At 44.7% G+C, this 24,708-nt stretch overlaps 1 protein-coding gene across 1 annotated transcript in view; it reads right to left on the reverse strand.

Annotated features, from left to right (window-relative positions):
* The window catches only part of WNT3A (Wnt family member 3A), a 125,754-nt gene that overhangs the window by 5,893 nt on the left and 95,153 nt on the right, over positions 1-24,708 (reverse strand). Inside the window, exon 3 of the mRNA XM_038393165.2 lies at positions 2,265-2,530. Within this exon, the coding sequence (XP_038249093.1) occupies positions 2,265-2,530 (266 nt within the window). The remainder of the gene's footprint in view (positions 1-2,264; positions 2,531-24,708) is intronic.

The following is a 24,708-nucleotide window of genomic DNA, read 5'->3' on the forward strand; positions in this document are numbered from 1 at the left end:
GAGAGCACAGCTCGCAGTGTTGCCAACTCTTGCAATTTTATCACGAGCCTCATGGTAGTTGACGTTTTCCTTAAAGCCCAAGCTCCTGGAGGGATGTGAATAGGTGAGAATCTCAGCTTTCATTTGAAAAAACAAAAAGTAAGTTTCTAGCCTCTCCTGCCCCCCAGGTTGCTAAAGGTACAGAAACCAGCAGGTAAATGAAAAGAACACAAAATGTATGATTATTTTTTAAGCCAGTCTCATGATTTGAGAAGCCTGACTCTTGAGTTTTTTGAATGCTTGATGTTGGCAATGCTGCATCTATGGGTGGCATGGTTACCAGATGGAGCGGGTGAACGTCAGTCCTGGTCTAAATGGAAGAAATCACCATTGACTTCAATGAGACTTACATTTGCCTCACCCATGGCTGAAATTGATCCAAAGATTTCCAAGGCACTGCTCACCACCATTTCTGAGGTGGAAGATAGCCTGATACAATTTACTCAATAAGCTGTGTTATTCAGAGATGATCAGCAAATTTATGAATGCATGAACAGACTAGTACTAAGCTAAATCCAAAAGATTTGCCATGAATCAGCAACTACAATGTGTGATCAACATTTTCTGGGTGGTTTTTTTGTGCCAGTTAGGCAGCTTCATTCACTGCCAAGGAGATTGTAATTAGCGATGGGAGAACTGCAAAATGTTTGGTTCATATAATCATCCAAATCTCAGTCAAAGCTTTTGGTCTGGAGATTGGATTTGAATTCTTATGAAAACTGGTTCCGACTTTTGACTTAGTTTTATTAGCTGGAAATATTTGAATCCGGAGGATTGGAACTTGTGCACCTAATGAGTGTTAGCATGGTGTGAATGGAAAACATATGCTATTTCTGAAGCAACAGAATTTCAGTGTTAATGTTGTGCCATTTTCTATCTGATCTATGATATTTGTAAGGGACCTAAAATGGGATCAGAGTCTTGAGGATGGACTGAAGATGAAGATAGCCCGAACAAGAGCCTAAATTGTCACTGTTGAACTTACAGCTAATATTGTATCTTTTTATTGATTTGCATTATGAGACAAATCCCTCATTTCCATCCTACCCAACCCTGTGGTGGTACTCTTCATCCCTGTCTTTTACTGCCATCAGAAATGCTGAGTAACCCATGGTACCCAGGACCTGATGGACAACTTTATGTCAAATGACCACAGGGACATGTCTTGCTTCCTTCTTCTGCTATTTAGTTGCTGCATCCCTCATTTTGTGGTGGGACTTCATCTTGAATTTTAAAGGTCTGTGCTCCACATCTTGGGCCAGATTCTCAGCTGGTGTAGACTGGAATAACTCCATTGGCTTCAATGGAGCTTCACCCATCTCCATCAGTTGAGGATCTCACTCTGAGGTTTTGGCCTGTTCTGGATTGTGGTTACATACCGTAATGGAACTCCATATTGGAGGAGTGACTGCTTTGTAGTCATATGTTTCTATGGAAGTGGATAGGCCCCACTGCTTCCCCCATTGTCAATAACAACTTAATAAGGGAGTAGGATCAGGTTAAGCTATTTTGATTTTATGATTTAATTAAGTTTGGTCCCTATATAGGATGAACCATGAGGTCTCTCTGTAGGGGGGGAAGAACAGGAAGCAACTTTTGTGAGGCCTCTAGTGGGGTGAGGGTTGGAGAAGTTAGCTCCAAGCCAAGAAAGTTTCCTGATGGTGCTAGGAAGCAGGTGCGCTGGATGGACAGATTGAAGCCTTGTCCTGAAATTGCCCAGTTGACAGCAGGCCCTTTCCCGCATGGCAGGTTGGTGCTAACCCCAGGCACTGAGAGTGAATATGGGGCTATTTTAGGCACCTGCTAGGTGTGAAGAGGCACAGAAACCAGGCTGTGAGTACAGGGAAGTCTGTATGTGATGACCATCCTCTTAGTTTTCATTTGGACTGAACCTAAGATCTTCAGAGCTGAGCACATGAGCTTCCGAGGCTTGAACTAACAGGCTAAGGCTCAGATCCTCAAAGGCATGCCCTCAATGGGAGTTAGGCACCTAAATGCCTTTGAGGATCTAGGCCTAAGACCCATAGCTGGCAGTTATAGCAGACTCGTATCCTTTGTGGATCAGGCACAGAGGAGAATCTATAACACACACTGGGCAGTAGGGGGCTACAGTGTTGAACCCAGTTCACCTGAGCCTCTTTTTGCCGTTCACCTAGGATTTTCCGGAGTGGGGGTGGAAGGAAATGTTTTTAGGGGCTCAATAAAATGAAACCAGTTGGCCTTACTGTCCTCCCAGCTTCATTGTTGTGCCTGTTCATGGCTGACCGAGCATCTGGCCTGTTTTCCCGGGCATCCGCGAACTCTCGAGACACCATGGTCCCAAACTCCACATCCTCGCTGCAGCCTCCCCATTTCCAGCCTTCCCCGGGGGGCCCCTTGTGGCGGGTATCGCAGCCGCAGATGGTGGCCGAGCCCTCGGCACAGGATCTGGTCACCGCAAAAGCAACGCCCGCGGAGGCAATGGCGTGGACGAAGGCCGACTCCCGGGTAGCTGTGGAAGAGGGAAGGATGCAGGGATCTGTTACTTAGTGGCGAACATGAGTGACCCTTCCCAACGGAATGACATGAGCGCCTCCTCCGAAGGACACAGCAGCAGGCTAGGAAACCTGCCTCCTGGCTTAAGAATCCCATTTACAGGCAAGGCCATTTCCAGCACTGGAAGACACAATAAGTCAGGGCTGGCCCTGACTCAACACCCACTGAAGTCAGTGGAAAGTCTCAACCCAATGGACTTTAGATCAGGCCCTAGTAAGCAAATGGCCAAACGGGGCTCTCTGAGTTCCAGCATCCAGCACTGATTCAGGTACATATAGACTGAACCCCAGTCATCCCCGTGGAAGGGGAGACATCTCTTTGCTGCCAGACTCCACTCACTGGACCAGGGCCAGATAAACCTCACACTTTTCAGAGCCCTGTGACTAGCCCAGCCTTTTCAGGGCTCTGCAAATGGCATGGCTGGTTCCATATCATGTTGGGGACTGCTGAAGGTTGGCAGTTGGGAAAACACCAGGACTGTCTGCTATTCCAGCAGTCTGCTTCCCTCACCATGCATACCAAGTGTCATCCTCCTCATCTTTCCTTGAAACATGCTCTTTCTGCTACCTGACCAGCTCACCCGGATGCTGCGTCCAATACACTGCATCTTATAGAATCATAGAAATGTTGGGCTGGAAGAGATCTCAAGAAGTCATCAAGTCCAGCCCCCTCGGCTGAGGCCGGGCCGAATATTTCTAGACCATCCCTGACAGATGTTTGTCCAACCTGTTCTTAAAAACCTCCAATGACGGGGATTCCACAACCTCCCTTAGAAGCCTATTTCAGAGCTTAACTACCTTTATAGTTAGAAAGTTTTTCCTAGTATCTTACCTAAATCTTCCTTGCTGCAGATTAAGCCCATCATTTCTTGTCCCACCTTCAGTGGACATGGAGAACAATTGATCAGAGTCCTCTTTATAACAGCTCTTACCATAGCTGAAGACTGTTATCAGGTTCCCCCTGTCTTCTTTTCTCAAGACTAAATGTGCCCATTTTTTTAACCTTTTCAAAACCTTTGATCATTTTGATTGCTCTCCTCTGGACTCTCACCAATTTCACTGCATCTTCCCTAAAGTGCGGCACCCAGAACTGGACACAGTGCTCCAGCTGTGGCCTCACCAGTGCTGAGTACAGCTGGACAATTACCTCCCATGTCTTATGCACAACACTCCTGTTAATACACCCCTGAATGATATTAGCCTTTTTTTTTTTGGAGAAGCATTACATTGTTCACTCTCATTCAATTTGTGATCTTTTTTTCAGCAGTACTACCAACTACCCATTTATTCCTCAATCTGTAGTTGTGCATTTGAGTTTTCCTTCCTAAGTGAAGTACTTTTCATTTGTCTTTATTGAATTTCATCTATTGAATTCAGACCAATTCTCTGCATTATCAAAGTCATTTTAAATTCTAATCCTGTCTTTCAACTTGAATATATCTAATTTATCTAAATATTTCTTTAACCCGTTCTTTCCCTGGTTTGTCTTGCGTTCCTTCCCCTTTGTTGTTAATTCTAATTGTGTTGCATATCTGAACAACATGAAAATTGTAGCAAAATAGGCATTCAACTCATTAGCCTTCTTAATGTCATCCATAATAACTCTCCTTCTCTGCTAAGTAGAGGACCTACATTTTCTTAGCTTTTCTCTTGCTCCTAATATATTTAAATAACCTCTTCTTGTTGCCTTTTGTGTCACTTGCTAGGTGTAACTCATTTTGTGTCACTACATGGTTGTCCCATTCTTTTGTACTCATCCTTAGCAATTCATCCATGTTTCCACTTTCTGTATTCCTTTTTGATTTTGAGGTCATTAAAGAGTTCCAGATGGAGCCATATTGCCCTCTTACTATGCTTCCTATCTTACTATAGATTTCAGAGTAGCAGCCGTGTTAGTCTGTATTCACAAAAAAAAAAATATAAATAGCATTATATAAATCTCCCCTCTGTATTTTCCACCAAATGCATCCGATGAAGTGAGCTGTAGCTCACGAAAGCTTATGCTCAAATAAATTTGTTAGTCTCTAAGGTGCCACAAATACTCCTTATCTTACTATAGCACCAGAATTGTTTGCAGTTGTACCTTCAAAATTGCCTCCTTGAGAAACTGACAGCTTTCCTGAACTCCTTTCTCCCTTAGATTTTCTTACCATGGGACCTTACCTACCAGTGCTCTGCATTTGTTGAGATCTGCTTTTTTGAAGTCCATTGTCCTTATTCTGCTGCTCTTACTCCCGCCTCTCCTTAGCATCATGAAATCTATCATTTAATGGACACTTTCACCCAAATTGCCTTGCACTTTCAGATTTGCTACCAATTCCTCCCTATTGATCAGAATCAAGTCTAAAATGACTGTCCCTCTTGTTACATCCTCTGTTTTCTGAAACATACATTTTTCCTTAATACATTCTAAGAATATACTGGACATTTTGTGTTTTGCCATATTACTTTTCTAACAGATGACAGGGTAGCTCAAGTCATCCATTATTACCAGGTCTTGTGTTTTGGATATTTCTGTGATGTGTTCTAGAAATGGCTCATCCACCTCCTCTTCCTGATTGATGGTCGCTAGTATATCCCTACCATGACATCACCCCTATTCTTTATCCCTTTTATCGTTACCAAGAGAATTTCAACTGGTCTGCCTCTCACCTCCTTTTGGACCTCAGCACAAGTGTACATATTCTTGATATAAAACGCAACACCTCATCACTTTTTATCCTGCTTTTCCTTCCTGAACAAGCGATACTCCTGTATACCAATAGTCCAGTCATGAGACTTATCCCACCATGTCTGTGATGCCAAGTAAATCATCATTGAGCAGCTGTATTAATACTTCCAGTTATTCCTGTTTATTCCTCATACTTATGTGCGCTTGAAGGTTTGTCTATTTGCCCAATTTGGTGCCAGGTCCCTGAGCTACCTAAAAGAATTGTTGTCATGTCTGGCTCTTCACCTGGGAATGTTGGCAGCAACCTTTTTAGCCTTTGGCTGGGTCAACTGAAAGGGGTTCTCATCATGAAGTTGAGTAGCTAAGTCTCTGGGAAGACCTTCCTTATATACTTCAGTGGTAGCAGATGACAGAACAAGGAGTAATGGTCTCAAGTTGCAGTGGGAGAGGTTTAGGTTGGATATTAGGGAAAACTTTTTCACTAGGAGGGTGATGAAGCACTGGAATGGGTTACCTAGGGAGGTGGTGGAATCTCCTTCCTTAGAGGTTTTTAAGGCCCAGCTTGACAAAGCCCTGGCTGGAATGATTTAGTTGGGGATTGGTCCTGCTTTGAGCAGGAGGTTGGACTAGATGACCTCCTGAGGTCCCTTCCAACCCTGATATTCTATGATTCACTTGAGCCATAACTAGAGTGGCCGGAGAACAATTCCATTACATGACAGCTTTCACATTTTGCTTTCATTCCACATTGGAAGGATACAAAATTTTTCAAATGTCTTTGTGACATGGAATAGTGTTGAAACATCCAGCTTTGGATCGGTAAGTTCAGCTTTCCAATTTGGGTCTTTCTCTCTCTTTGGAAGTGACCAGAGAGCTTGCCCTAGACCTCAGAAACCTTCCCGTCAAAATCGATACGTCTCCATGAAACCCAATGGAGCAGCATTTTTTGACAAAAAACATTTAATCTAAAAGGTTCCAACTGGCTCTGGTGTAGGGAAAACACAGATCAGTCATGATAATCCAGTCTCTTGGAGATCCTTTACAAATCTCCCTAACAAGCTGACTCTTTGTCTATGCAATCCCAGTTATCCAAACAAATTTTGTGTCACCCACGTTGTTTAGATAATCAGGATTGTTCTGTAATACACATATAGCCATAGAGGCAGATTTTCAGCTAGTTTAAGTTGGTGTAGATCCATTGACTTCAACGGCTCTATGCCATATTTACACCAGCTGATGATCTGGCTCAATAACTTTATTTGTCGGATTTTTTTGTGTTTTTTTTTTGTACCAGGTTTCGTGGACCTTAGTCCATTCTGATTGCTATGAATGAGAACATATGGCTTTAACTTCTGGCTGCTCAATCAGTTATTTGCAGTTAGTAATATGGAGAGTATTTAACAAGCCAAGTCGAAACCCTAACGTGTTCTCAGGATAGAAACCAATATTGCGTCTTAACAGAGAGGTCCTGACTAGCTTGAATACTTGAGCCAGAACCTGTGCATTGGCTCTTCTCTTTGGGATACTACCAAATTCAGCAATATGCAAATAAAATAGCATGCAGGAAATTACAAGCAAAAGGCATGAGCAATGTCCTGGAACACAACTTCAGCATGCTTATAAAGGTTAGTAAGTCACTGAGTACATACAAGTAAGGGAGACGATACTTTTATTCAAGCATGTGTAACACCGACAGATCCCGGTTGTCGGCGGGCAGGATCTAACATGGGACCCCTGGAGCTAAATGCATGAGCTAAAAGCCACATGGCCCTTAGCTAAAGCTGTAGACAGACTTATTAATCTGTAAGTGGTCTCGGTGCCACAGCACCATTCCCACATGTGTGTAGGTTACACATGTACAGAAACTCTTCAGCTCTGGAGATATATTTTATTCTTTTCCTTAACAATAACTTCAGGTTTTAGATAGCACTTTTTATATGGAAAGATCCCAGAGCACTTTAGAGACTATACATGTAGGGGTTGCTCAACTGCCAGTGACATGCGGCTGCCTCTAGGGTGGAACACAGCAGCTGTTTAACGGCATGCAACAGGAAGTGAACAGCACTGTAACCAGTTGTAACTATGTGGGGAATTGAGTCAGGCAGAGTGTAGTTGAAATCTGGCCCAGAGCACTGATTAAAAATCCTACTCTTGAGATAATGCCAGGGGATCTTTTAATGACCACGTGCGATTGAGACATTGGATTTGCATCTCATCTCTCACCTCTAACTTTAGGCTGGGACAGTGGGCTCTGTATTGATGCACATAGAAGAGTGCCATCTAGTGAATCACTTCCTGCAACATATTCGGTCTGAGGACCTTCATCCAATTACTAAGCAGACTTGACCCTGTTGAGCTTTGGAGAGCTTACCAGGTCATAGCCCCAGGTGGTGTGGCTGCAGGAATGGAGAATGAGTGCATAGAGATACAGATAAGCAGAAGGAAAGCATGCACTTGTAATGGAAATGAGGGGTTATTAAGGTGCCATATAAAAATGCAAGAAACTTAGTAAAGATAAGAGGAGAGTGCAATGCATTTGTCAGCGAGCCTCATTCCTCTCTGGGTGGTTCTGGTAGCAGGAGACAGGCAGCTCGTTACAACTTGAAGAGGGCTTCTGGAAAGTCAGCTGGTAGGAGAAGGTTAATGGGGATGTAAGGCTTAAGAGCATTTTAACTACTATTTATCCCTGCAGCAGAAGGTCACTGAGTCTCTGGCTTCGGCACATTAAAATCTCATATTGCTCGCAATGGTGGCTGAGATTTTCAAAAGTGACTTAGTAATTTTGTCTGCTGCAATCTTTTAAGTGCCTAATTTTAGACAATTCAAAGGGGGCTGAGTCTCAGAGGGTGGGCACTTGGCACTTTCTGAAAGTCAGGGCCCTCGAAGATGTCTGAAACTGGGCCCCTAAGATGTAGGCAATCAAAATCACTAGCCACTTTTCAGAGAGGTAGCTGTGTTAGTCTGTATCCACAAAAACAATGAGGAGTCTGGTGGCACTTTAAAGACTAACAGATTTATTTGGGCATAAACTTTCATGGGTAAAAACCCACTTCTTCAGATGCATGGCATCTCCCATGAAAAACTTATGCCCAAATAAATCTGTTAGTCTTTAAGGTGCTACCAGACTCCTCGTTGTTTTTCTAGCCACTTTTGAAATTCTTGCCCGTAGTATCTTGAGGTTCTATCCCCCAGAACTTCCCAACTGCATGCTCCATGCAGGACATTCCTGATCCAGCCAGAGACATGTGGGCAGAGGGGGAAAGTGATATTATCAGCAAGGAGAATTAAGGAAGACTAGGACTCAGGAGACCTGAGGTTTTATTTCCAGTTCTTATGCAGGCTTCCTCTGTGACCTTGAGCAAGTCACCTAATCTCTCTCTGTCCCTCAGCTTCCTTATCTGGAACACAGTGGACAATCAGACTTATCTCCCAGGGAGTTTGCAAGGCTAAAATTGTTGATGTTTGTAGAGTGTCTTGGATGGAAGATGCAAAGCATCATTACAACTCGGTATACCAGTGTGATGGTAAAACCGGAGGAATGTCTCTTTGAAAAGAAAGAGATGAGGGGTAACCTGATGTGACCATGAGATCTGAATAATCCTTGAAAAAGGGAAGGTAAGAGAAACTGACAGGAGGATAGGATACCTCTGGGCTAAGGTTGGTGATCTTCCTGAGAGTAAGTTAATGAGAAGTATACTGTAGTGGCCAACTAGGAATTTCAAATGGTCACTGTGCTTTGTGCTGTAGATGCTCTGAACATCACAGCAGTGGTGAGGACAGAAAGCAGATTATCCTGCGTTAAACTCTTTCAACTTTCACAATAAAAGGCCTATGACCCACAGTAGATCAGTATTGATTCCACTCAGTAGAGGGCAGTGGAATAGCGTCTTTCTTACATACACAACTAAGTAGCCAGTTGGCTACAGCCAATTTTATATCCCATTGAAAAGCGACCTATGGAGAGGTCAAGGGTCTCATTAAAAGGAGATTTATAATATTTAATATCCTTCATATATTTTTAATAGCCTAAGTGACTTGGGCACCTTACTCTCCTTGACTTCCAATGGCTGTGAATTTGATTGGTGGCAGGGCACCTAGGAGTTAGCTGTTGCAGCACCTAAGTGCCCTGTGTGAATCTAGTCTGTGGTAGCTTAGCTTGAGTGATAGAGGTCACTGCTGGAGGTTGGAGGCTCAAATCCTGCTGCTTAGTGTATCTCAAACGCTGCACATGCTTAGGGGATTTTAGGTGGGAAAAGTCACTGAGAAATGGACAGACACAAAATGAAACAGAATTCTTGGTGCACCATGCACCAGTCCCTCCTGTTCTCTGGCTGTGGCATACCCATCGGTGAGTCTCCGGAGGGCTGTAATATGTTGGTATAATTCTGGCTGTTGGGTTTGGGACGGGGGTGGCTGGGTAGTACTGAATGGCCTGTGATATAGATGAGGTTAGACTATACAGTTTGGCCTTCATCTCTATGACTCTAAATGGTAGGCCTCAGAGGGTGAAAAAAATCTCGAGTATGTCCTCCAGTCCATTGTTTGCTGCCCATGAAATGTATTTAGACACAACAAATCCTACATCTTGGCAGGGGGTTAGACTAGATGACCCTTGAGGGTCCCTTCTGACCTCATGGTTCCATGACTACCCTACAACGTAGTGTCCAAATTTAGTTTAAAATGACCCAGGTGATGGGGCTTTCAACCCCTCCTTTGGGAAACTATTTCACTGTATAAAAGGAAGCCCTCTTCTTTTAAAAAAAGCATAGTCCCCTGCCATCAAAATAATTCCATGCACCAGTTCAAATCAATAGGCTCCATGAATGCTGTTTCAAATGAAGGGTCCTTTGAATGTATTCACATTGTTGTTATTTATCTGTAGCATCAAACAAGATTGGTCCTTCATTGTGCTAGGCATGGGTGGCAGGTGAATGCGCCGTTGGGGGAGGTTAGTCTCTGGCCCCCTTTCCCCTCTGCCCAAGGCCCCGCCCCATCTCTTCCAACCCCCCTCCCCCGCCAGAGCTTGGAGCACGCCGCCCCCTCCCCCCCATGGCCACTGGCTCCCCTGCGTGCCCTCAGCCTTTGCGTGCCGGGGTGGGTGGCGCGGCCCCAGAGCGCTGGGTGGGCGGCGTGGTCCCAGTGTCCCCAGCATTGGACGGATGGGTGGTGCTGGGCCTTGTGCTCACCAGCCCTAGCCTGCCTGCCTCAGACTCTTGGCTGGACACCGAAGAGTAGGAAGGGAACTGGAAGCAGGCAGGAGGGGTCCTGGGAGTGGAGCATGGGCGGGGTTACGCCAAACTCTTTGGGGAGGCACAGCCTTCCCCTGCCTATGCTATCCGCCTAGGGCTGCCAACCCACCAGGATTGGCCTGGAGTCTCCAGAAATTAAAGGTTAATCTTGAATGAAAGATTATGTCATGTGATTAAATCTCCAAGAATACGTCCAACCAAAATTGGCAACCCTATGCCCTCCGTCTACTGTGCTAGGCACTGTACAAACACATAGTGAGAGACAGTCCCTGCCCCAGAGCTTACAGTTAAAACAGACGAGACAAACAGGGCCAGGGGGTGGGAGAGAGAAGGGGGAAAAGCAGAGGCCCATGGAGTTGAGGTGATTTGCCAAAAGTCTCACAGTTGACAAGTGGCAGAGATGAGTATAGAATCCTGAGTCCTAGCCCTTAAATAACAGGATTGCCAACAAATGATTGAAACCACTCTATCTGCAGGAAAAACAACGAGGAGTCCTTGTGGCATTTTAGAGACTAACAAATTTAGTTGGGCATAAGCGTTCCTGGGCTAAAACCCACTTCCACTCCATGCATCCGATGAAGTGGGTTTTAGCCCACAAAAGCGTATGCCCAAATTAATTTGTTAGTCTCTAAAGTCCCACGAGGACTCCTCGTTGTTTTTGCTGATACAGACTAACACAGCTACCCCTCTGAAATCTGTCTGCAGTGGGGTTCTTGATTTCCCGCTGGCAGGTTAACACTCCTCGTGCCACTTTTCCTCTCACCCCAGCTGTACACATACTCTGAAAACCTTGCCAAATTTGAGACTGACATGAGGTTTTTTTTGTTCAAGAGTCAGAAAAACTAGGGATCATCGAACACAAATGCTGAGAGCTCATTTGATTCCACTAATGGCCAATCAATTTGGAATTGATACAGGGAAACACAGGATTCCTTTAGGCAGGGTATAGCCAGGCTATGGAACTCTGCTGCAGGGAGTTACCAAGTGACTCATAGTGGCTAGATTTTTAGAAGGGCTTTGACTAGATGATTTCTTATGCACCAACAACATTGGTAGCCAGATGGACTTGTCCCATGATATGTGTAATGCTCAAGCATCCTGAAAATAGTAAATATTTTTTACTAGGAAATAGCCTGTAATTTGTAATTGTGCTCAACACAAATACAGACCATCCACCAGGGATGTAGAGGAGAATGTTTGGGTGGAAGGATCTACACAAGGGAGCAGGCTGAGGGATGCATGTGTGAGAATCTCTGCTAAGCAAAAGGCATAGCTGCTGTGGTCTATGAGCATAGCATAGTGTCCTGACCTGTGACATGGCCAGTTCATCCCTGTTTGTAGTTATGCAAGCTGATAAGGATAATCAAAGCTCAAGCTCCGGGGTGTAAGCTGATCGCTGTAGGGCTCTTAGGATGGAAATTCCCTCCTTCTTTCCCAAGTACAGGGAGGCATGACTAGCTAGGAACCCTGTGTGCTTCTTTTCTTCCTTGAAGCGTCTGGTGTTAGCCAGTGGTGACTTAGCTGCCGCGGTCACGCTGTAACGTGGACAGTGTACACATGCCCTTAGATAGACCAATAATTTGGTGTGGTTATAGGGAGCATTGGTTGGGAATTTTCCGACACAGCATTTTAACTGTTCACAGGAAACTGGCACATTCAGTGAATTTCTTGACTTGAAAAACATGTGGTTAAAAAAGTTTGTAACTAGTCAAAACATCCCATTTTAACCCTGTCTAAACAAACAGTTTCAGTTCTTCAGTTCCAAAGACTTTTGTCTTTAAGCTAATTCCACTTCAAAATGTTTTTTTTTTAAAAAAAAGCTTCAAATTCAAAATAAACTGTTTCAATTGCCCTGAACCAGATTCTTTTCTGGCTTTTCAGTTCACAACATTTTTTGATATTTTGACTTCTCAGCTTGATGCAGGATGGGAAAAATTACTGAAATCTTGACGTTTTTCACAGGATGAGAAAAACATTTTCCTTCCAGCTCTCATTATAGCAAACATTATTTTAATAGATCTGTGGGGAATTTTTAAAATGTGACATTATGTGCAAGGTTTGTGCAGTTTTATGAATAGAGAAACTGAGGCAGTGGAGGTAACTGACTCGTCTGGGTTTCTCTTCTGTAGTTGCAGGCAACAGGATATTGCAGTTGTTGGGCTCTGATCCTTCTGTCACCCTCCAAATACATAGACTACAGGAGTGTCAACTTTATTTTCTACTCACATTATTTTTACACGAGCGCAACATGATTCGCTTCATGAATCATAGAAAGATAGGACTGGAAGGGACCTCAAGAAATCAGCAAATTCATACCCCAAGGATCAAGTAAACCTAGACCATCCCTGAAAGGTGGTTATCCAACCTGTTCTTAAAAACCTCCAATGACGGGGATGCTACAACCTCCGTTGGAAGCCTATTTCAGAGCTTAACTAACCTTACTGTTAGAAAGTTTTTCTTATATCTAACCTACATCTCCCATGATGCAGATTAAGCCCATCACTTCATGTCTCACCTTCAGTGGATATGGAGAACAATTGATCACAGTCCTCTTTATAACAGCCCTTAAAATATTTGAAGACTGTTATCAGGTCTTTGCTTAGTCTTCTTTTCCCAAAACTAAACACGCCCAGGTTTTTTAGCCCTTCCTCATAGATCAGGTTTTCTAAACCTTTGATCATTATGTTATTCTCTTCTGATCTCTCTCCAACGTGTCCACATCCTTCCTAAAGTGTGGTGCCCAGTATTGGATATGGTACTCCAGCTGAAGCCTCACCAGTGCTGAGTAGAGCCAGACAATTACCGCCCAGATCTTATGTAAGATACTCTTGTTAACACACCTTGAAGATCAGCCTTTTTTTTAGCTGCATCACATTGTTGACTCATATTCGATTTGTGATCCACTATAACTCCCAGATCCTCTTCAGCAATCTCACCCCTTAGACAGTGGGTCCCCATTTTGTAGTTATTCATTTGATTTTTCCTTCCTAAATCAAGTACTTTGCACTTGTCTTTACTGAATTTCATCTTGTTGATTTTGGACCAATTGTCCAATTTGTCAAGGTCATTTTGAATTCTAATCCTGTCCTCTAAAGTGCTTGCAACCCCTCCCAGCCTGGTGTCATCTACAGATTGTATGAACATACTCTCCACTCCATTATCCAAGTCATTAATGAAAATATTGAATAGTACTGAATCCAGGACTGATCCCTGCGGGACCCCACTAGATATGCCCTCTCGTTTTCACAGTGAACCACTGACATCAACTCTTGGAGTACTCTCGTTCAACCAGTTTTGCACCTGCCACGTCGTGATTTCATCTAGACTGCATTTCCCTGATTTGCTTGTGAGCATGCCATGTGGGGTTGTGTCAAAGCCTTACTACAGTCAATAGCTTCAGTGGTTTAATCCTGATTTACACCAGTATGAGTGAGTAAGGAATTGGGGCCAGTGAATTCACTTACATTTTTTTAGTCTGAACAGGATCACAGGCAAATATCTGAGGGGTCTAAACTATCTCAGGAGTTCTTCCCGGAGCAACCCTTTCCACAGCATGGGAGAGCAATCAAAAGCTTGTTTTCTAAATACCAATGAATCATGTTCTTTTGATTTCAGGCACTTGGGCTAATCAGACTCAGCCAGGAACCCACAGACTTCATTGCCTTTACGGTAGCCCTTGGACCAAATACATCCCTGATGCAACTCTATTGACTTCAATTCCTCCTCCCAAATTGCAGGGAGGATGGAGGGAGGGGAGAAGGACTGTCCCTCTAAAAGTCAGCAGTGAAAAGTAAGTAGGAACGGAGATAAGGAGTCTAATGCCTGGACTAGAGACAATGTCTGAATTACTTGCTCAGTCTTCTGCTATCTCTAGGTCTATGTTCAAAAAGCATGGTTGAAGTAATCTCTGCTGTAACTATATGCCAGACAAAACTCATACATATTATGGTGACGGGTGGCCTATAATTACCCTAATAGATTGCTGATGAGATAGACTTGGGAGTGGGATGGATTGAGAGGGGGAGAAATGAACTGAGTGGAGTTACACCCAGCTCAAGGAAAATACTTTAGGTTGGTTTACCTGGAGGTGGACTTCTTTGTTGCTACAATTAAATTAAATTACATGATGAAACAGACACTCATCTCAGAGGCTGCTAAAAGCCAATATTTGATTTCCAGTGTTTCCAATATTTTTCCCATCAGCAAAGTCAGGCTTACCACAGCTGTGACACCTTCTGGATCTTCCATCTTTAGGGTGGGAACAGCTTTTTACTACCCTTCAGCCTGTGGGCACACCTCCCGTGCATGTGGAGCTGTCAGTAGATGCATGCCAAGGGCTTCCCTGTCTGCTTCAGCTTTCTGGGATGTTATTCATCTGAGTTTGATGCCTTGCCAATATTTAATCACTCTGATTGCCAAGCTATCTGTTTTTGTATAATCATAATTCCTTTTAACATATCTTCTCCATCCTCCCTTCCCCCAGGGAAAATGTGTCCTAGTCTCTGAGATACATCCTTCAATTTGATCATTGTCAGACAAAGGGAGGCATTTGGGCAAATGGTCAGAGCCCCTAACCTGGAGTCAAGGCTCCTGACTTCCATCAAGGGCTCTGCATCCCCTCCTCACTTAGCATCCATGGGCAGACTCAGCAGAGAGGCCTGTGACTGAACAGCCCATGGAGAGTGAACTCATTTCTCATGCCTAGAGGTCAGGGTGGAGGTGAGAAAGGTTGTACTGCTGCAGTCTGAGCTTGGCTGGTCTGTGGATAAATGGAAAGACTGGAGCCTCTAGGGATGTCAATGCTGATCTTCAAAAAACCTAAGTACAAAGCACAGGACACATCAGTTCCTCTCAGCCAAGGCTCTGGCTCGATTATGTTTTCAGATCACTTAGTGCTCTCCATTTACCTCTGAAAGTCGAGACGTTCCTTACTCACCCGGATTTCCATTTCCTAACAGGAAATGATTTCCTATTAAACCTTTTTGCACCATCAAAACTTTTGCTCCTGTGTCAAGCTGTGACAGCATTCGCAGGTCTGAGTCATGTTTACACTAAGGGCACTTTACACCACTCTGCTCTTCCCTTTACCCTTCCAGAGTGATAGAAAAGTGGCCTTAGTGTAAATCAGAATCAGGCCATTACATACCTAGCTCTTCGCATTGGAGCTATTACTAGCATATACACGGTTATAGACACAGCTATGCTCATACACAAGATGGGAAGGTGCCCCTTTTTTTAGATTCAATAAGAAAGCCAGCAGGTGCTAGTGAACAACCGAATCCTGTTACCACCAAAATCAACGGGCAAACTCCAGTTAGCTTCAGTCGGAGCAAAACTTGGCCTCAGATTCCCCCAAACCTCATTGAAAACTTGCTGCATTTTAAAGCTGCGATCTGATACCTTTACTCAAATTGCATAGCACTGTCCTCCTGGAGTAGTCACACTCGTTTCAACAGCAGTAGTATTGGAGTAAGCTACTACTGACCATAAGGGATGAGTACCTAGCCCTTAGTTACTAAGGGCCAGATTTGCAAAGATATTTAGGTGCCTATGTCCCACTGATGTCCCTAAATACCTAAAAAACCCACACTCTAAATTCTCAATCCTGAAACTTCGAGCAGACACGTACACCCATCTGAAGTCCCATCAAAGCTAATGGGTCTCCATATGGGTGCAGGGATCCCTTCAAGGAGATTGCACATTATGTTTCATGCCTACCCACTGGAACGCTCATTTGAGCCCCAGTGTTTGATTTGTCTGGTGACTGCGTCTCTGAGGCACTAAATGTTGCCTGGGATATTGATCGGTGGACTCACAAGTGTAGTATTCATGTGGGAGCTAAGGAAGGGGCTTGCCAGTTTGAGGGAAAGAGAAACAGCCCGCATGTCAAAAGGGCTACATGTGCTTGCCCAGTTAAGCCCTGGTTTTGCAATCATATGTTTGCATGGGGCTGTGCATGGGTGGGCCCACTGATGGGATTGGTGCCCTGATTTGCAAACGCAGAAGTGTCAACTGTGTGCGCAAATTCAGCAGCTCATTCCACACTATACTTTTTCAGCATCCAGTTTAAGGATTTTTACCCTTTTAAAAATCAGGCCCCAAAGTGCAAAGGCTCATGAGAATAATAACAACAAGCTCACCAGGCTTTTTCATCTTTTAACAGAAAAGTTGGGTTTGGGTGCCGCTCTGAGTGTTGGATGAGATTCTGCATGAGTTCTTGTTCTTTCTGAACCAGTGTGCTAGTACCAACACAGCCCAGTGAAGGTGAAAGGGCATAAAAAGACATTTGATCAGATAAACAGGTGATTGGGGCACATTTATGAAGTAAGCAATTCCTGCCAGGGAAGGCGAAGGCGATCCAGATAAAAGGGAGTATTGGATTGACAGCATTTGGATTAAGATGGCTTTATGAGACCCTGTAGGCCAAGTTCTTCTAAAAGGTTGGTGGGTTGGTTTGTTTTATTGCACGCAGGAAATGTATTGTAAATTCTAGTCTGGCATTAGGGATTCAGAATGTTTGTTGCATTAAAGCAGGTACATCTTCATTTTTAGACACTCTGAGCGCTCACAAGTCTGGCTGCAATTGACAGGAGCAGTGGCTGATCAGCACCTCCAAAAATCAAAACAATTTGCTCTCATGCGAAAATAATGGGTCAAGACCTGGAATGCTCTAGCTAATTACCTACTGTCAAAATAACCTGCGATAAACATAGGTAACCTGACCCACTGGATGGGGGCAGACCAGTAGAAGGGGGCTGGGTATATGTTACTATATTGTTCCAACAAAGGAAAAAAATCTATCTATCTAACTATCTATCTACCTATCTATCCCCATATACCCCCCCCCGATCTTGTATGAAAACCTTTTAATCTAACCCCTTAAATCTGTTATTCCAAACCTCTTGAATCTTGTTTATATCACCATGCACAATTTGCTTACCCCCAAACTCCACCAGTTATTTAACTCCTGCTTTACCCAATGATTCAATGTCCCTGGAATGTTTTAGAGAAAGGGGTTGTGTGTATATGTGTGTATCTGCGATTAGCAGAGATACAGTATGTCTATTGTGAGAAGACAAGAATCTTTAATTAAAGAGGGCTTGGAAGGCGAAAAAGGGCTGCAGGAATCACTGGGTGAAACTCTCTCTGGACCTGTGGGATGCAGGAGGTCAGACTAGATGATCATAATGGTCCCTTTTGCCCTTAAAAGCACTATGAACACAAGTTCTCCTGGTCAGTGGGATAGCTGGGGGGAAAAATTGTATTCTGTGATCAGGAGCAACCTCCTCTAACAAAAGGATCGCCCTAGCCCACCTGAGAATGGAATGTGAGGCTCCATCCAACTGGCCTGATCGCTTTTGACAGCCCCCCTCGACACTGCCTGGTTGGTATGGCAAATCGTCCTTATTACCTGCTGGGGTGAATGAATCCCCTTTTGTGCTGGCATTGTCACGCCGCATTAGACTGACAATGGCCCAAGATATTTTATATGAAATTCGCCCTCACTAGTGATTAGCTAGGACCAACTAAGTCATAGCAACCTAGAACTATGCATTGGCCGGGCCCCGTGGTCGGCCGAAAGGGAAATCCCTATTCAAATGGTTTAATAAAACAATCTAAAGGGCGTGTGAATCGTGAAAAGCATTTTCACTTTTCTCTTTAGCTTAATCTCATGGTCGCTGGGATATTGTGCTCAGAGCAGACCCCAGCAGGGTGCGGGCTAAGGTCCCCCATCAGCCCTTTTTACAGCCTCCTTTTCTGCGAGTTAATGATATACCGGTGTGATTGCCTCCCGCAGCAAGAAGCAACACGCATTTGATGAAAAGGATGGCCCTCCTAACACATCCTAAATGGTAACAATTTCTCATCCAGAGGTCGCAGGTCATAACCTGGATTTTGTGACACCGCCCAGCTCCTTTTCAAAGCCTGGTTAAAGCTGCAGGCTGCTCCGAGACCCTGATGCACGCACACAAAAAGTTAGCTGAAGGCTCCCCGCTCCACTTGAAGCACAATTTTAAGGTTCAGAAGCAATTGGATTGCTCAGTTTTTGGGACTCAACCTAGAGTTTGCTCCTCTTATTCTCCCCTGATTGGACCCACCCAGGTTGCAAGGCAGACAAAGGGAAAGAGACCTTTGGCTGCTTGGAGGATAATCCCATGCTCCTTATATATTTAGAGGGCTAGTTGCTACGGCCCCTGCACAAGGCTGAGTAGCCTGACTTGGCATGCAGTGTTCACCGGGGGCTCGGGTGGAAGGCAGACTCTGTTCCAAACTGTGGGCTGGCAACAGAGCTGGTGCTGTTACCACAGCTGAGGGTTTTAGTCCCTGTCACTCCTGTGCCGGCATTCCATGGGGGAGCATAACCAGTTCCCAGTAGGAGTGCATCCAGCCAGCCCTGTCTCTGTTCCTTCCTATTACAGCTCCAAACGTCTGCTTTTTGGCAGGGGATGGACTGGCCTTCACAACATGCAGATGATGTAGGCCTCTGGCACAGGCTCCCCAGATCCTGACCCCTGTGCAGAGTGGAGCTGCTGCATGCAGAGTGGACTTTCCATGGCTGTACCTGAGTGCAATTCATTTAAATGGCTGCAGATTTCCCCCCACCCCTTTTATTTAGGTCCTTTCTGTCATTCCTTAACCCCAGCCTCGGGAGCGGGGAAAGGGAGGTGCTGCGGGAGCATCAGAAGGTTTAGCTCAGGCTGGGTGCTTGTCCATCCTTTATTTAAACAGCGGAACCCTTTGTGTCTGCAAATTGAGACTGGAAATCCCCAGGGAACAAGCCCTCTCATGAAATCTCCCGCAGTTTGGCTCTCTCTCTTTCCCCCCCACTAGAGCTCAGAGGCACAGGAAAATGAATCAGAAGAGGAAAGTAATAAATGAACTTTTTCCAGCCACCAGAAAAGTTTGGGCAACATGTCGAAGCAGGGAGGTTCCTGTGGCGTTTAGTAGTTCAATATTCTTATTGGATGCTCTTCTAACAGAGATGCTGTAGCTCAACCTGAAGTTAGGAGGAATGCAGGAACCGCTGGGAGAAACTGGGGGACTTGTGTCATGCGGGAGGCCAGAGTAGATGAACATAATGACCCACCTTCTGGCCTTAAAAATCTATGAATCTGGGTTATCCAGTCTGGTTTATGTCTCCTTGGGGATGCTTTTGAAAAGCAGTTTCAACTAGTTTTTGTTCTGGACATGAGCAGTGTCTTTCTGTAAGTGTTCTAGTAGGAACTGTAAGCAATCTGGGGCCGAGACTGTCTATTTTATTATGTGAGTGTACAGCACCAAGCACAACAGGGCCCTCATCTGTGCTGGGAGCCTCTGGTGCTACTGTGATACAAATAAAATAACAACGGTAGAGCTGGGCAAATATTGAAACAAAGGTCGCATGACCATTCCTTTGAATAAAACAGAGAAATCACTTTTATGGTGTTTGTGGCCCATTTAAATTACTTTCTGCGAAATTAATGCTGGCAAAACTACTTTGGGGAAGTGTCACAAATGCTTGTGCAAATAGGCATTTGATGAATAGTCATGCCGGGACTGTTCCCAATCTTTGAAAGGTCTTTAGCATTCTTGAGTGTGCTTTGGTGGCCTTCAGAGTTGTCGAGTCAGGGAGGGGAAAAGATACCATGTGACTTAGGTGACAAATCACAGTGCGTAACAGCCAATGAGAGGATGGATGGTTTTGTGATTTAGGCACTGGAGAGGAACTTGAGAGATCTGGATTCAGTTCCAGGCCTGACCACAGACTCCCTCTGTGACTTTGTTCCAGTCACTTAAATCTATCTGTGCCTCAGGTCCCCACATCTGTGAAATGAATAATGCTGATATTTCTCTACCTCCTGGCCATGGGGTGAGGACAAGTTCCTTGTTAGTGGGGTTCTCAGATACGAAAAAGATGGAGACCACAGCACCAGCCACCCTGAGACCCCACAGCAGACCAGCCAACCCCAGCCCCAGCTCCAGCCCCAGCCAGCCTGGGCCAGGGCAGAGCACCTGGAACTGCAGGAAGGGATCTGGGGGTGGAGTGTGGGTGGGGCCATGCTAGGCTGTTTGGGGAGGCACAGCCTCCCCCAGCCTATGATACACGCCGCCCATTATCTGTGTTGTCATTGGTACATCTTGAAGTAAATTAAATACCATATTTTATATAATAAATTCCCACACAGTCTGAGTAGCCTATTAGGAAAATGAAATAAATACAATAATCAATAAATAAAATCCACCATTATGCAATTTCTCCCATGTACCCCCAGGAGTATGCGCACCACAGTTTGGGAACTTCTGGTAGGCTGAATATGTTCTTTGAATGATGAGCATATTAATAACAATCAAAGCATGTACATAATTTGCAAACAGAGAAGGGGGCTAAATTAATTGAATAAGTTGCCAACAGTTTGCTCAGCTCTATTCTTAACCATCAGAGAGCAAAGGCCAATGGGAGAGTACACTGAGAACTACATCTTCTGAATGCACCCAAGCCACCAAACCAATCAGCTGAGCAATTGGTCTGAACCCAGCCAAATCACCAATGAAAAGAACTCAGATGGCTCCATCCTCTGCTGGAGAACATGACAGGTCACCACTATGCACTTGTCTGCTACTGGTGCTTTTCACAGATCCAAAGCTTGGTCACACAGGCCCAGATTCCCAAAGGAATTTAGGTGTCTAATTCTCATTGAAATTAATGGGAGCTGGGCCACAAATACCAGAGTTTCCAGAAAGCCTTCAACAAACGTTGAAACCCCAAAAAAACAGCCTGTGATGTTCTGAGAGACATTCCCCTAAACCTACCAACCCTAGGGAGGCATTTGCTCAGCATATTAACCATAGCAGCCGGGAAACCCATGGTGAGGTAGCTCACAAGTGGAAAGCCTGTGTTTACCCTAAGCCAAACAGGTGAAATACTAGATATGGAGCAGGCCACGGCTTGGAGTTAGACAGCCCCATACACAGGATGAGAAGAATTGGACCTTAGCCATTGAGGTACTTGTAATACCTCAGAAAGAGCATCAGACAACAATGGCATTAAACCAGAACTACCCTGCGTTGTTACAACACCTGCGTATCCAAGTGTAAGATTCATGCTAACTCTCCCTGTGTATAAAACGTCTAAACCAACTAATTGTGGAGTCCAATGTGTAACAAAAAGACACAAAATATTTAGGCATATAATTGTGTAGGACAATAAGTACCATACACCTTTTTCCTTTTCATCTATATACAACAACTATAGCACACACAAAGCCAGTACATTCACCCACAAACATTCTTAGGAATGGCCTCTGTTGAGTCACAGAACAAATACTGCTGAGATAAAGGGTGGTGCAAGTTGGATTTTCCCTTCCCCATATGCTTCCTCTCAGCTCTTTTGCGAAAGGGCTACTTCTGTTTGGCATGACAGTAGTGCAATCTCCATGCCAAGCCAATCCTGGTCCTCTCTGCTGAGACTGCTAACATGGGTGCCATTTAATGCTGGTTCTATGATGCTGGCAAGCGCTCACAGGCATGTACTTCAGGACTGGCTTGCCTTGGGGCCTGCAACCTAGACTGAGGTGCCAGTTTGTGCCTGTTTAGGTCACCAAGTAGCTGCCCGATGTAACAACTTCTAATCGTTATTGAGCAAGGCAGGATTTGAACCAGTAATCTAGAAACATAGACCATGATGGTCTCAGTCATCCACTCTTCCTTAGTAGGAAATTGCTGTACAAGCAAAGGATAACAAAAACAAAAGTATAAGATCTTCAGACAATCCTTCATCACTTTAAGGCCTTGTCTACACTATGCGGGGGAGATCGATCTAAGTTACGCAACTTCAGCTACATCAGCTGAACCCCCGGTAAGTGTAGACAAGGTCTTAGTCATAGTGAGCAGGTTTGACCAATCTTACTCACAATCTGCCTTTACTTGAACTCTAAGTGGGAGCATCACCCATTCTACTTAACTACAGATGCAGAACTATCTTTCCAAGTCCCATAATGCATTTGGTTTCTCCCAGCCCTTGTGGTGGCCATCTGAAACTATGCTGCAGATGCTAAATGACTAACCTGGAGAACACCCAGGCATGGTTCCTAGTCCCAACCCTAGCTGAGGACGGGGTTTGTTGTTTAATGCAGGAACAAAGCCATGCATCCAGATCTCCTTCAACAGACAGCTGGCGATTAAAGGCGTTCGGAAGGGAGCTGCTCAGTTTGGACCTTTTCCTAGGTGTGGGACACTTGACACCAGGGTGCTGGTGGGATGGGAAGACAGACAACAGGATGCTGTGGGTGTTTATTTCGAAGAGGAAATTTAGGGTCTGACAGCTGTGTCCTGATTTTCACAGCTCTCTTGCGTCCTGCCAGATTAACGTATAGGATGCCAAATAATAATAAAACATTGCTGTTATGCAGCCCCCTCCCCAGCAATCCGAGGATCCAAATGATATCAATTATTTAGCCTTCCAACATCCCTCCGAGGAAGGTATTATTATACTGCTGGGTACGCTGAGAAACAGAAGGCTTGCCCTAGATCTCCCAACAGGTTGGCAAAGATAAGACAGTGAATTCCTGACTCCCAGTCCTTTTGTTCTTGGGGTCACTTTATTTTTGATCCCAAAGGACAAAATAGGAAAGGTCATAATAATAATACATAGTTCTTATGTAGCGCTTTTCATTAGTAGATCTCAAAGCACTTTACAAAGCAGCTCAGTAGCATTAGCCCCCATCATAAAGGTGGTGAAACTGAGAAGGGAAGTGACTTGACCAAGGTCACTTAGGAGGCCAGTAGCCAAGCCAAGAATAGACCCCAGGTTGCCTGAATCACAGTCCAGTGCTTATCCACTAGTTCACACTGTGTCCCTCTCTGCCACCACTTGGTTTTCACCTGGAGAGCAGCTGCCCAGACACCATATTTCGCACCCAAACTTGTGTCTCCCATACTGCCTTGCCAGATCATAGCTGATGAGGTCTTATGCCACAGAAGTGGGTGGGGCTAGGGGTTGTAGCATTGGAGTGGGGAGGAATGATAGATACCAGAAGACTGCTAACTACTATCACCACCAGCAATGCCACCCCAAGAATCCCCTTCTAAATGGGTTCCCTTCACTCCTGAGTATTCCTCCAGAAGTGCGATGGTTTATCATGTATGCAGAGAGGTACCAGATCCTTTTCAAAAACTCAGACTGTAACTCATTAGACTGAAACTGCTTCAGTCTATACTATAAATCCAAGCGCACCCATTTAGGGAGTGATCTAATGCCCATTGAAATCGATGGAAAGACCCCCACTGACTGCAATAGGAACTGGCTCAGACCCTTTGTTCTCCATTGCTGTCACTGGACAGGGCATTATTCTTCTCTTCCTGTCCAAAATGCTTGTTTAGTGCTGCTGTGGGCTGTTAAACAGCTGCCACAACTCCCTAGCAGAGGTGGTTGTATTTCAGTGGTGGCTGAAGTGATGCCTGATTCCATATACAACATGTACATGTGTGTAATTTATCCAGGGCCAGATCCTGCAGGGTGCTGAGCACCGTCAATTTTCATTGATTTCAGTGGGAGGTGAAAGCACTTGCCAGCTTACAGGAAGCGTGCAGCACCGTAAGGATTTATAATTGGTGTGCCTCACCTTGGCTGCCATATAGCAACAAAACCAAAGCAATGCATTCTGGGATTGCATGGGACGAAAGTCACTAGCAAAGCCGTCATTGATATTAAATGTGAGGAACCTTGGTGGTGATGCTGCTGTGATGTGTCTACTAATGAGCAGGGATCTATAATACGGACAGTTAAAAAAAAACACCTGGGGAAATTTCTTGGCAAATTCGTTACTGAGTAAATCCAGCAGAGCAACACTGGGCCTGGTTCACCTCTGTCTGGTGTAAATCAGGTGGAACTCTGTTCAGGTCAATGGAGTTAAGCCTGTGTAAATCAAAAAAGAACCAGGCACTGGCTGAATCCATCATTATGGATACCACATCTTAGCTATACTTTATACAAACACTTTTGTTTATTTCAAGCATCGTTATTATTATTTTGTATTACACTGCTGCCCCACCCCACGGAGGTCAGGGCCCCAGTGTGATAGGTGTTGTACAAACATAGAGTGAGAGACAGAGGCACAGCAAAGAGACACACTCAAGGTCACACAGCAGCTCAGTGGCAGGCCTGGGGGTAGAATCCAGGCCTCATGACTCTTAGGTTAGTATCTTAGCCACTACAGCAGAGTTCTCATTTCAGTAA

Source organism: Dermochelys coriacea, chromosome 2 (assembly GCF_009764565.3).
Source record: "Dermochelys coriacea isolate rDerCor1 chromosome 2, rDerCor1.pri.v4, whole genome shotgun sequence".
Taxonomy (NCBI): Eukaryota; Metazoa; Chordata; order Testudines; family Dermochelyidae; genus Dermochelys; species Dermochelys coriacea.